The sequence below is a fragment of the Lagenorhynchus albirostris genome, chromosome 16 (genome assembly GCF_949774975.1).
Source record: "Lagenorhynchus albirostris chromosome 16, mLagAlb1.1, whole genome shotgun sequence".
NCBI lineage: Eukaryota > Metazoa > Chordata > Mammalia > Artiodactyla > Delphinidae > Lagenorhynchus > Lagenorhynchus albirostris.
Window position 1 is genome coordinate 3,407,439 of NC_083110.1, and position 13,352 is coordinate 3,420,790.

At 42.9% G+C, this 13,352-nt stretch overlaps 1 protein-coding gene across 1 annotated transcript in view; it reads left to right on the forward strand.

Moving 5' to 3' along the window:
* TSNAX (translin associated factor X) overlaps window positions 1-8,929 on the forward strand; it is a 51,047-nt gene extending 42,118 nt beyond the window's left edge. Inside the window, exons 6-7 of the mRNA XM_060125797.1 lie at window positions 860-1,012; window positions 8,765-8,929. Of these exons, the coding sequence (XP_059981780.1) occupies window positions 860-970 (111 nt within the window). The 3' untranslated portion in view covers window positions 971-1,012; window positions 8,765-8,929. The remainder of the gene's footprint in view (window positions 1-859; window positions 1,013-8,764) is intronic.
* Window positions 8,930-13,352: the final 4,423 nt, after the last annotated feature.

The following is a 13,352-nucleotide window of genomic DNA, read 5'->3' on the forward strand; positions in this document are numbered from 1 at the left end:
GTTGATTTCTTTTGCTAAGCAGAAGCTTCTTAGTTTGATGTAGTCCCACTTACTTGTTTTTGCTTTTGTTGCTGTGCTTTTGCCATAAAAATGTTTATTTTTTACTGGTCTACCTTTTGGGGGGAAAATCCTATTTGTAACCCATCTCAATGATCTTTTGAATAGTATAAGCAATTACATATGCCAAATCCCAAGTCTTGCTTTAAGAAACATGACAGAACAGCATCTAGGAAATACAAGAACACAGGACTCAAAGTCCAGAACTTTCTTCCATATCATAATGTAAATAAAAGCCTCCAAAACTCTTTGTCTACCTAACAGAACCCACACGTACACATGCAAGCCTGCGTGCACACACACACCCACAGTAGTTTTTCTGGATACCTCTTAGTACTTCCCTGCGTGGAGGGAGAATGGATAGAAGGCTTTGGCAGCGTTGAAGAGGCAGAATCCTAATGGCACTGATCCTTTAGCAGTCACGATTTGAGCCACGCACCAGGTAAAGCATCTCAATTAACTGAGGTTTTGACTCAAGGCACGGGGAACATAGAATAAATAGTAAAAGAAGAAAATTTTAAATATCAACTCTCACCTTGGGAGCAGTTGCAGAAACAAGGACTTTAGTGACAATGCATATTTTCTCATTGCTTTGTAATGTATCTTTTATATTTTAATCAGTTGTGCCTTTTTTTTTCCTCCCCTTTTCCTCGTTATTTCATATAGGGCATGTTTTTGTTGAGTAAACTTTTAATCTAGTCTTCAAGCTACAGGATGGCAAAGGCAAGTTGTATTGAACCAAAAGAGGAATGAAGATCAGAGGTGGGTAGTGACTGATAGGACTTCCTCTCTCCCCTCTTAGGAAGAAAGTGAACAGCCTTGGTTGTGGGGAGGATCGATGCATCCTATTCGGTGGAAGCATGAAGTCGCCTGGAGGTTTAAACCTAGCTGGAAAGGTGTGAGTGCCGCCTAGCCAGAGGAGTAGACCGTGCCGGGCACTGCCTGCTGATACTTGGTACTAGGCCTGCCTCCTAAACTCTCATTCTGCATTGTAGGAACTGGAAGCCTAGAAACCACACTTCCTTGATTCCCTTGCTAAGAGGGTTTACTTGCAGTCTCCCAGTGAGAGGCACATGTAATATTTGAAAAGCAGAAGAGAAACAAAAGCCTTGATTGCTCCTTCAGCATCAGAGGCAGGGTCAGGCTTGCTCAGATGGCATACGTGAGGTCTTGCAGGAGCTTCCACACTCGACTGATACCTGCTTCAGGGCTGCCGGCAGCTGAGATCATCAGCCGTGGTTTCCTGCAATTCCTGTGACTTCTGGGTTTCCTGAATTCACTGGCAGCTTTCCCTGACCTTCCTTTCACCCAGCCCTTCCAAGGTTTTGGAAGCACCTGTGTTAAATCCTTTCCTGTATGCTTTCTGTTACCTCGAGTGCTTTCTGTTTTCCTGACTGAATGCTGACTTCAGGGAACAAGTGGTTCTTAAGCCTGAGAAGAGGTGCCCGATCTCTCTCGTTGAAGAAATGCAAGTTAAAACTACAAGTTGGCCCTTTTCACTTATCAGATGGGTTAAGAGTTGAAGACTGGGGCTTCCCAGGTGGCGCAGTGGTTGAGAGTCCGCCTGCCGATGCAGGGGGCGCGGGTTCGTGCCGCGGTCCGGGAAGATCCCACATGCCGCGGAGCGGCTGGGCCTGTGAGCCATGGCCGCTGAGCCTGCACGTCCAGAGCCTGTGCTCCACAACGGGAGAGGCCACAACAGTGAGAGGCCCACGTAACACACACACACAAAAAGAGTTGAAGACTGGTAACACTATGTTGATATGAGGGAAACGGGGACTCAGGCTGCTGTGAAAAGTAGAAATTGATATTGATCTATGAAATTGACATTGATCTCTACGAGGGGTGTTTTGGTAGCATCTGTCAAGTTTATTCATACATTTGTGAAATTACATGTTCAAAATATACTCATTATAGCAATGTTTTGAATATTAAAAAGTCAAATGTGAGTGTCCTTCCATGAAGGACAAATTAAATCAATTATGGTGCAACCATAAAATTAGATGCTATAAAGCCATTAAAAAGAATGAGATAGGGCTTCCCTGGTGGCACAGTGGTTGAGAATCTGCCTGCTAATGCAGGGGACACGGGTTCGAGCCCTGGTCTGGGAGGATCCCACATGCCGCAGAGCAACTAGGCCCGTGAGCCACAACTACTGAGGCTGCGCGTCTGGAGCCTGTGCTCCGCAACAAGAGAGGCTGCGACAGTGAGAGGCCCGCGCACCGCGATGAAAGAGTGGCCCCCGCTTGCCACAACTAGAGAAAGCCCTCGCACAGAAACGAAGACCCAACACAGCAAAAATAAATTAATTAATTAATAAACTCCTACCCCAACATCTTAAAAAAAAAAATCAGACAGCTCTGCATGTCCTGTTACGGAAAATTATCCATGGTGTTTTAACTGAAAATAGCAAAATGTAGATATGCCACTGCTGTGGAAAAGGTTAAAATAATATGTCCATATGCTTTTGTTAATGCGCAAACTATTTCTAGAAAAATACACACAAAATGACAAGAGTGCTTGCTGGTGCCCTCCTTCCACTCGTGAATCAGTGAGCAAGGGTACAAAATAGGTGGCACATTTGTAGGCTGTGATGTAAAGCAAGGGTCCCCAGCCCCCGGGCCATGGACCGGTACCAGTCCACGGCCTGTTAGGAACCGGGCCGCATGGCAGGAGGGGAGCAGCAGGTGAGCCAGCCAGCGAAGCTTCATACGCTGCTCCCTGCCGCTCCCCATTCCTGGACCCCCAACCCCGTCCAGGGAAGAATCATCTTCCACGTAACCGGTCCCTGGTGCCGAAAGGGTTGGGGACCGCTGATAAAGAGCTCGAAACCAAGGATAATATTGGTATTATTATTGGGTTTTTTGTTTGTTTTTTACAAGGTCTGTTTTTTCTACCTTTTGGCTCTTTTTTTCTCCAGATATCTGTACTCTATTTCCCTCATCACTTTTAAGTTTGTGCTAATAGGCTACTTCCAAATGAGGCCTGCCTTGATTTAATTTAAATCTCCATTTGCCACTTATTCCCAACACACTTTCAGAGAGTGGCATCTATAGAGAATATACTATGAATGGTCTCCCTGACACTATGGAAAGTACCACTTCCTGCTTACATAAGTAACATGGAGCCAACTCAAGTATTATGCTTGCCAGTTGTCTCCCATAACTAATACATAAGCTTTCCAGGAGGAGGAATGTCTGTATCCCCTGGTCTATCCCGACACATTGAACAACCCATGGCACGTAATGGGTGCGGAGTGAATACTTGTGGAACGAGTAGACAGGTGGATGGTTTTCAGTTCTGTGATGTTACAAATAACATGGGAGTGAGTGCCTGTGATGATTAACTTCACGTGCCAAGCTGACCAGCCGTTGGAATGTCCCCGCATTTGATCAAACATTATTCTGGGTATGTCTGGTGTGGGTGTTTTTCGATGAAATTCACATTTGAATTGGTAGACTGGGTAGAGCAAATGGCCCTCCCTAATGTGGGTGGACCTCATCCAATCAACTGAGGATGTGAATAGAACAAAAAGACTGAGTTGGGAATTTCTCCTGCCTGACTGCTTAAGACATTGGTCTTGTCTGGCCTTTGGACTCAGACCGAAACATCAGCTTTGATTCGTTCTTGAGCCTGCTGGATTTTGAATTGGAGCTTTACACCATTGTAAGTTGCTGTAATTGGCTCTCCTGGGCCTTCAGCTTGCCAACTGCAGTTCTGGGACCTGTCAGTCTCCATAACTGCATGAGCCAATTTCTTTCTCTCTCTCTCTCTCTCTCTCTCTCTCTCTCTCTCTCTGTCTGTCTGTCTCTCTCTCTCTCTCTCTCTCTCTCTCTCTCTCTATATATATATATATGATTTTTTCTCTTACTGCTACTAGTTTTACCTATATAAAATTGCATTTTTTTTGTGAGCCAAAAACTATTGAAATTGACAGTTTAATGTGGTCTAATCTAACAGTGACTATCTCTACAATTAAAACTCTTTGCCACTCATATTCTTTCATAAATTACTTATTCATATAATTTTGACATTTTTCTGTTAGGTCATTTCCCCCAAACCCCTCGTGGCTGCTCCCCTAATTTTGTAGTTCTTCTTTATATAAATACCTTCTCCTGATCTGTGGTTGGGCGTGCATTTTCTTTTCTCATGCAGAAATGTGTTATTTTAATGACATCAAATTTACCAGTTTTGTATGCATTGTGTTTTTATTGTCTTATTTAAGAATGTCAGCCATACCCTGAGGTCATAAATAGCCTATATTTTTGTCAGTAAGTTTTTAGAAATTTGAAAGTTTTGCTTTTTTCCATTAGGTTTGGAATCAATCTGGAAATTTTTTGGTATTCCAGAATATGGTGTGTAGTATGAAGAAGATGTCTTCTTTTTCAACGTGGATTGAAAACTTTTTCGATCATCAATTTCTCATAAGAAATATGGGTTTCTTTCTAGGGTCTCTGTTTTCTATCTCACTGGTCTATTTGCCTATCCTTGTACCATTAACATGCTTGTTAATTACTATGAGTTTACAATGAGTTTTGATAAATGAGAGGACAACTACTCCCACCTCATTTTTCTTCAAAATTTTCTTAATGTTCTTGTATTATTTTTTCTTTCAATATTTGATAGAATTCTACATTGTGTTTTCTTTTTTGTTGTTGTTTTTTTTTTTTTTGCGGCACGCGGGCCTCTCACTGTTGTGGCGTCTCCCGTTGCGGAGCACAGGCTCCGGATGCACAGGCTCGGCGGCCATGGCTCACGGGCCCAGCCGCTCCGCGGCACGTGGGATCTTCCTGGACCGGGGCTCAAACCCTTGCCTCGTGCACTGGTAGGCGGATTCTTAACCACTGCGCCACCAGGGAAGCCCCTGATATACTCTTTAAAGAAGTTCCCTTCTCTTTCTAGTTTGCCAAGACTTTTTCTTTTTAAAATCATGATTCTGTCAATTCAATCAAATCTTTTTCTTGCATCTGCTAAGAAGATCTTATAGTTTCTGTACTTTAATCTGTTTATATGGTGGATTATGTTAATGGATTTTCTAATGTTAAACTATTTGTGTATTCCTGGAATAATGCAAGGATGTTTTCCTTCCTTTTTAAAAATACACACTTCTGGTTTGGTTTTGCTAATATCTTATTTAGGATTTTTGCATCCATGTTTACAAATGAGATTGACCTGTAATTTTTCCTTCTTGTGCCGTCCTTCTCTGGTTTTGTTATCAAGTTTATTCTAGACCTGGTCCATAGCATGGGAAGCTTTTCCATGATTATTTATAATGATTTGGGGGATGGGGTTGTGCCTCTGAGTCGTCTTTGCCTGGCATTAATTTAACTATAGCAGCTTATTTTGTTTGCTGTTAGATTTGGATTTTTTTCCTCTTCTTACTTTATGTTTCATATCTACCAAGTCTTCTCTTGTAGTTGTTCATTATGTTGTTCCTTATTTCCTGTCTTGTTCTCTTTTTTAAAAAAAATTTATTTTTGGCTGTGTTGGGTCTTGGTTGCTGCACGTGGGCTTTCTCTAGTTGCAGCGAGTAGGTGCTACTCTTCATTGCGGTGCGCAGGCTTCTCATTGCGGTGGCTTCTCTTGTTGTGGAGCACTGGCTCTAGTCGTGCAGGCTTCAGTAGTTGTGGCACACGGGGTCAGTAGTTGTGGCTCGCGGGCTCTAGAGCACAGGCTCAGTAGTTGAGTTGTGGCACACAGGCTTAGTTGCTCTGCGGCATGTGGGATCTTCCCGGACCAGGGCTCGAACCCATGTTCCCTGGACTGACAGGCAGATTCTTAACCACTGCACCACCAGGGAAGCCTTTTCCTGTCTTCTTAAAGTCTAAGGTTAATTAGTGTTTCTACCCTCCTTCGGAATGATATAAGCCCCTAGGATGCTGTAACCCTAGCAATCCCTCATTTTATATGTTGTTACTGTTGTCCAGTCTTTTAGTTGCGCTTTGTTCCCGCCCGTCCCCTAGATATTGTTGTTTAGTTACAGTTGGTGCTCATTTAGGTTTACACACAGGTGACCAGATTCTTTGTTTATCATTGCTTCTTGCTCCCATTTCTTTCTTCTAGGGTTGATTAGTTTCCTACTAAGTTCTGTAGATGTTAAATTGTTTTAGTCTCTTTGTCTTTAAACCTTTTGATTTTGTTCTTACTCTGGAATAACAGTTTACCTGAGGAGAGAATTTTAATTTGATAGTAATTTTGTGGAAGCACTTTGAAAATAATATTTCATTATCTTCTGGCCTCTATTGTGCTACTTATATTTTTCCTTTGTAGAAATTCTTTTTTCCCCCCAGTTATTTTTAAGATTTTTTTTCTTGCCATCCTGCAATGTCATTAAAATGGGTTTAGAAATTTATTTATTTATTTTTTGATGTGGACCATTTTTTAAAGTCTTTATTGAATTTGTTACAATATTATTTCTGTTTTATGTTTTGGATTTTCAGCCCTGAGGCATGTGGGATCTTAGCTCTCTGACCAGGGATCAAACCCACACCCTCTGCATTGGAAGGCGAAGTCTTAACCACTGGACCACCAGGGAAGTCCTTCTTTTTGTTTATATTTCTTTGGACTCATTGGGATTCAATGGATATGTGGATTCATGCCTTTCATCAACTCAGGAAACCTCTGAGCCTATTCTCTTAAAATACTGCCTTTACCTCATCATCTATATTCTTTTCTTTTCCTTTTTGTATGTATCTTGGACCTTTTTATTTTATCCACTATATCTCTTAGCCTCTTTTTCACATTTTCTATTATCATTTTGGACTCTTTCTGGTTAATTTTTCTCAGTGCTGTCTTGCAGATCTCTCATAATCTCTTCATTGGAACTTAATTTACTATTTAATCCTTCTTTTAAACTTGTTAGGAGGAGAGAATCTATATTTTTTGTTTCAATAACTATTTTTAATTTCTGTAAGTTTTATCTATTTTTCAAATCTTCCTGTTCTTTTTTTGTAGTGTCTTATTCTTTCCTCATAGTTTCTATTCCTTTCTTTTAATATCTAATAATTTTAAACATGCTTATTTCATAATCCCCTTCAGACTGTTCTTGAGGGGCTAATCCTGCTGCATGAATGGGGGTCATTTGTTCAGGTATATTATGTATTTTTAAAATTTGTGGTGGACCACTTAACCTAAAGTTTCATCTCCTGTCCTTGTGTGTCGTTAAAATCCAAGCTCTTGGTGTTTAGGTACCTACTGCTGGGTCCCTTCTCTATGGTGCCTTCAACCATGAGCATGGTCAATTCATGTGCATCTCATTCTGGGTTTCAAATTTCTCTCTATTTCTGAGGGACTTGTTTTCTTTTTCTGTCTTCCTTGTATGTGTTATTTCTCTGGGTTGGTAGTACATGGCATTCTACTTTAGGTCAGTCTTCCATGTTGTCAGATCTGATAGTCAAATTTTAGAAAGAAAAAGAATTTTTTACATAAGTTCTGTATGTACATTATAGAAAAATCTAGAGGCAAAAAAATTATTCTACTTAAAGAGATAATTACTATTAGCATTATGTTAACTCTGTATCTTTCTAACCTTGTTTCTCTGTGCATATGTGTATGTGTGTGTGCAGGTGTAAATACACTAATATAGTTAAAGAGGAATTATCCTCATTGTACTATCTTATAACATGATTATTTTTACTAAAGATAATGTCAAAACATTTACATATTAATATATTCCCGCTAGGTGCATTTTAAAGGCTACAAAGTATTTCATCATGATGCTGTAATGTAATTTATTCAACCAACTGTGTTGTTGAACATATAAAAAATGTTTATGGTTATAAACACGACTGACACAAATGACCTTAGAAGTGTATGTTTGCCTGCATCTATATTCACTTATTTAGGGTAAGTTGCTGAAAACAGAATAGCTGAGTAATATGAAGGTTTTTGTTATTTACTGACAAATTGAGTTGTTTTCTTCTGGAACAGTTATCAGCCAGACTCCCTTTCCTAAATTCTTGTTTTCCAGGTATCAAAGATCTAAATGACATGAACATATATTTATATGTATCTCTTCCCACAGCTATAGGCATAGCACTAGCATTTTCTCCCAAGGTCACTAAGAGGTGGTGTCTGGCATGTCTTTCCTACCTAACTCCACCCTGTCATAGTTAATAGGAGTTCCATGTGTCACACGTGCTCTGAAGTATCAGTACGTGTGCTGAAGGAGAAAGGGTTCTCTGTGATTACTTTTCAACGTGAAGAGCAGTGTACATGCCTCACATTTGTGTGCTCCATTTACTAGCATGCAGCCCCATCCTGCCTCGGTGAACTTTAATGAGGTTAACAGATGCTGTTTCTTTTATCTTCATTAGAGCCCTGCCAGGTAACAGCACCATTCTGGGGTTACTAGAACTGAAGCATAGAACAGTGATGAGATGGACTAAAATTTAGAGGAGAATATTCCTCAGGTCTTCCAGTTACAATCCAGCTATACTTTTCTCTAAAGCCATTTATATAACGGAATGCTGTATCAGAAACCTCCCAACTGGAACTGGTTTATTATTCAAGTATTCTTTTGGTTAAATTGTAGATTATATAAAATCTTGCCATTTTTCTTGCTTAAAAACATTGAAAAGAGACATGATATGATTCTAAGAAGTTATCATTAATTTTGTTAAGTTTCGTAGTAGCATTATGTCATAGAAATATATGCACATGTATTTTATTTACTTATTTATTATTATTTTTTTTTTGCGGTACGCAGGCCTCTCACTGTTGTGGCATCTCCCGTTGCGGAGCACAGGCTCCGGACGCGCAGGCTCAGTGGCCATGGCTCACGGGCCCAGCCGCTCCACGGCATGTGGGATCTTCCCGGACCAGGGCGTGAACCCGTGTCCCCTGCATCGGCAGGCGGACTCTCAACCACTGCACCACCAGGGAAGTCCTGTGCACGTGTATTTTAGACGGCATATCAAAGCACACGAAGTCTGGGATTTGCCTTAAAATTCAATGGCGTGGGAGGGAGGGAAGGAGAGAGGAATGGGTGGATAACTGAAGCAAATATGGCAAAACTTTACAGGGGCCCATTACAGTATATTATTCTCACTTTGTGAACATTTGACATTTTTCATAATGTAGTAAAAAGGTGTTTTCTTTAACCTAGGGCAAGAGAGAGGAGAGGAGAGAGATTGAGAGAGAGCGATTGAGAATCCTGTTGAATCTCTGAGGTAAAAAGTCAAGGGAAACCTTTCTGACAAAGAGAGAAGCCCGGCTGAAGCCAACTTTGTCACGAATTAGCTCCCTGCTGCCATCTAAGGGCACAGATAGAGGTATGGCTGTGTCTGTGTCACTACATAGCCCACTTCCCTCCCCGCCCCCATACACATACACAATTCCCACTGCTCTAAACCTGTGCTGTAAGAATTCAGTTAATTTACTTTCTTTGGTTAGGATTTAATAGTGGAAGGAATATTAAAGACCACGTAGTCTGCCCTTTCCCCGGAGTAAATGAAGAAATCAAGTAAAACACATATATTTTCCTGCGTAAGCATCTTTTAAAATCTCGTTTCATTTACCCTCACCACAGTTTTGAAAGGTAAACGATGGAGATGTTTCTCTGTTTTTAGACATGACAGTGAGACCTTGTATGTGTGTATGGCAGGGGCGGGGTGGGTGGGGGATGAGTGGCTTTGCCACTTAGAAAAGTCTAGATTGAAATGACCTATTTCCCTGAGTCTAGGCCTTTAGACGTCCATCCCAGAACTCTTCTCCTGTTGTGCTTCCTAGAGCACTAGGACTAACAAGCGCTTAAAAGAGAAGCAAAAAAGTTATTATTGCTGATAAGTGAGTAGGGAAACTTCTGATGCTGTCTTATTTAAAAAATTTAAGGCCTGAATTTTTATTCTGATATCATAAATTCCATTCAGTGGCTATAAAACTGAGAATGTTCAAGTTCAAAATGCAGTAGTGAGGGCTTCCCTGGTGGCACAGTGGTTGAGAGTCTGCCTGCCTATGCAGGGGACGTGGGTTCGTGCCCCTGTCCGGGAGAGTCCCACGTGCCGCGCAGCGGCTGGGCCCGTGAGCCATGGCCGCTGGGCCTGCGCATCCGGAGCCTGTGCTCTGCAACGGGAGAGGCCGCAACAGTGAGAGGCCCGTGTACTGTGAAAAAAAAAAAAATGCAGTAGTGAAATGGTCAAAGCTGGGTTCAGCAATTATGTTATGCTCTGGATAAAAAAAATGAGATTTTATTTATAAGATGTGCATAGCTGGGTGCCTTATATACAGAATTACAGAAATAATGTCATAATTCAAAATACATTTTCCCAAACCTACAATACTCATCTCTGACATCTCTAATACTACCTCTGCCAGTTCCCCTGACCCCCGAAGGTTCTAAAGCTCATGTCAATTTCCCAAGTGCTTTTAGTGTTTTTCTGTCTTGTTTTTCCTAATGCTCTTTCCTTTTCTTCGAATGTCTTCTCTTTAAGTCTGAGCTTGGATTCTGCCTCCTTCGTTTTCTATGAAATCTTCCTTAGTAGCCTGCCACAAGAACTCTCCCTGTTTCCTAGGGCCGCTCTAAGAAAGTAACACGAACCGTGAGAGGCTTCAGTGACGGAAATTTGCGGCACAGTTCTGAGCGCAGGATGGGCTCTTTCTGAGGCTATGAGGAGGGCTCTGCTCCAGGCCCCTCCCCTAGTTTCTCGTGGTTTGCTGGTCGTCTTTGTTGTTCTTTGGCTGTGGAGGCGTCACCCCGAGTCTCTGCCTTCATATTCATATGGCACTCTCCCTGTGTGCATTTCTGTCTCCAAATTCCCCCTTTATTAAGGACACCAGGCACATTGGATTAGGCCACCCTAGTCCAGTACGACGCGATCTTAAATAATGACACCTGCAACAGCCTATTTCTAAATATGGTTACATTCCGAGGTGAAAGGGGTAAGAACTTCAACTCGTGGATTTTGGTGGAGACCACGATTCAACCCATAAAATTCCTTCTTTTGAAGTTCTTCCCCTACTTCACTTATATTTTGTTCATGGAACGTGTCACATTCTATGTGGCTGTGTTGCCTCTCCTTCTAAACTGCAAGATCCTTGAAGTCTGGTTCATCTTCATATAACCTGAAGTGCCAAGCACAGAGGATGGATAAATGTTTGTCAGGGGCCTTACGTATTTTTCGCTATGGCTGTCATCTCTGGTACGTAGGTTGGGCTATACCTCCAAATGGCAAGAGGCAGGATTTTATTAAAATGGAGGCAATACAGACTTTTTCTCTGTACCTGTCTGCATGCAGTTACGTTTGTGTGCCCTTGTTGAAGGCAGGACAAAGTGATTGGGTTTCAAAGTCAGGCAGACGACCCAGGCTATGACAGTCCACGGCATCAGCCAGGAATATGAGGAAGGGAAGAGAGAGAGACAGAGAGGCAGAGACAGAGAGAGAAGGAAACAAGTATGCCTTTCAGAGGTCCTGCAGGGTATGAAGGGAGGGAGTGAGCATGAAAACAAAACCAATACCGGTAACCAGGATACATGGTAAAGGGGCAAAATATCTGTGCCCGCGTCTGTGCCCGCGTCTGTGCCCGCCCAAGGGTCTGGGCGACACAGCACACGTGCCAGAAGCAAGAAGCGAATTTGATGATGAGCCAGGCCGTTGCCTTTTTCCAGAAAGCTTGCATCACTGTGAAGGAAGTCCAGCCGATCTGGGCCCCTCAGCGGGAGGAGGGGAAGCATGTGGCTGGAGCAGGGAAGGTGGCTCATCTTGCCCCCGCCAGCCTCAGCAGCCGGTGCCTGGCTCACAGAGGGGTGGCCTTCATTTGCTGTTCATTCAAAGTACTGAACTAGACAACTAGAAAAGAAGAATTAAGTCGTGGTCCCTTCACTCGAGGCTTACAGATTTACAGGGAATAAAACACAGTCAAGAAAAAGTAAACAGCCATCCAGTGGTTGCCTGCTAAGTACTAGGAAGTTCCAAAGTTAGTGGGAAAGGGGGCCTCTCTGGTGAGGGAGAGTCTATCTCAAAGTGTGGTCCTTGGACGGTGGCATCTGTGTCACCGGGAGCTTGTTAGAAATGCAGCTTTTCAGGCTGCACTCCAGACTTCCTAAATCAGGGTCTCTGGAGATGGGACCAAGGAATCTGCATTTAACCAGTGAGGGGGGTGGATTCTTAAGCTTATTGAAGTTTAGGAGGCACTGCACTTAGGAGTAGTGGGCACGATGGGAATCGAACCAGGAGGCAGGAAGGGAAAGGGGGAGATGCAGATAAAGAGTAAGTGAGTAGGAGAGTGATGTAGGGGTCTGATGGCGAACTTAAAACTTTCAAAGCCTTTGTTTAGGAACTCAGGAGTCTGCAGGAGTAGCGAACAGGGTGAGTAGGAGAGCAGCACGCATCTCTGGAATGCCAGAACTTGGCTTTGTCATTTCGATTAGCATTTCCCAAAAACCTATTCCTCAGAGATGCTCCATGAAGAAAGGATTCCAAGAGCAGATACATTTGGGAAACATTGGATTCTGTTCATGCCTCTTGGAGATTTACAGTACACATGAGCACATTAAAGGCATTAAAATTCCTTAAAAAAAAAAAAAGGGCTTCCCTGGTGGCGCCGTGGTTAAGAATCCGCCTGCCAATGCAGGGGACATGGGTTCGAGCCCTGGTCCAGGAAGATCCCACATGCCGCAGAGCAACTAAGCCCATGCGCCACAACTACTGAGCCTGTGCTCTAGAGCCCGCGAGCCACAGCTACTGAGCCCACGTGTCACAACTACTGAAGCCCGCACGCCTAGAGCCCGTGCTCTGCAACAAGAGAAGCCACCGCAGTGAGAAGTCCGTGCACCACAACGAAGAGTAGCCCCCACTCGCCGCAACTAGAGAAAGCCCGTGCGCAGCAACGAAGACCCAACGCAGCCAAAAATAAAATTAAAGAAAAAGATATCTGTTTAACCAGTTTTGATCCTTTGGTCACTCAGCATGTGGTCTGCAGACCAGAAGCATCAGCACCACCGGCGAGCTCGGTAGAAAATGCAGAATCTCAGGCTCCACTCCAGAATCAGAATCTTCATTTCACAAGGTCCCAAGGTGACTGATACACCGATTAAAGTTTGAAAAGTGCTGGTTTAACCCGTGGAACCTCTTTTCATGGAATAAAGCACAGCTGTTCTGTGGAATTCACTTTGGAAATGCTGCTTTAGGCAACGAGAAGCCAATGATTTTGAGCAGGAAAGCACCAGGATGAGAGCAGCCTTGTCCTACACAAAGCACGCTCTCAGAACCCCCTGAAGGAGTCTTTCCCTGTCTCCTCTTCATGTTCACTCCTGGCGAGAGCTTCCTGTCTTTCTCCTCCACTGCAGGAGATCTCGT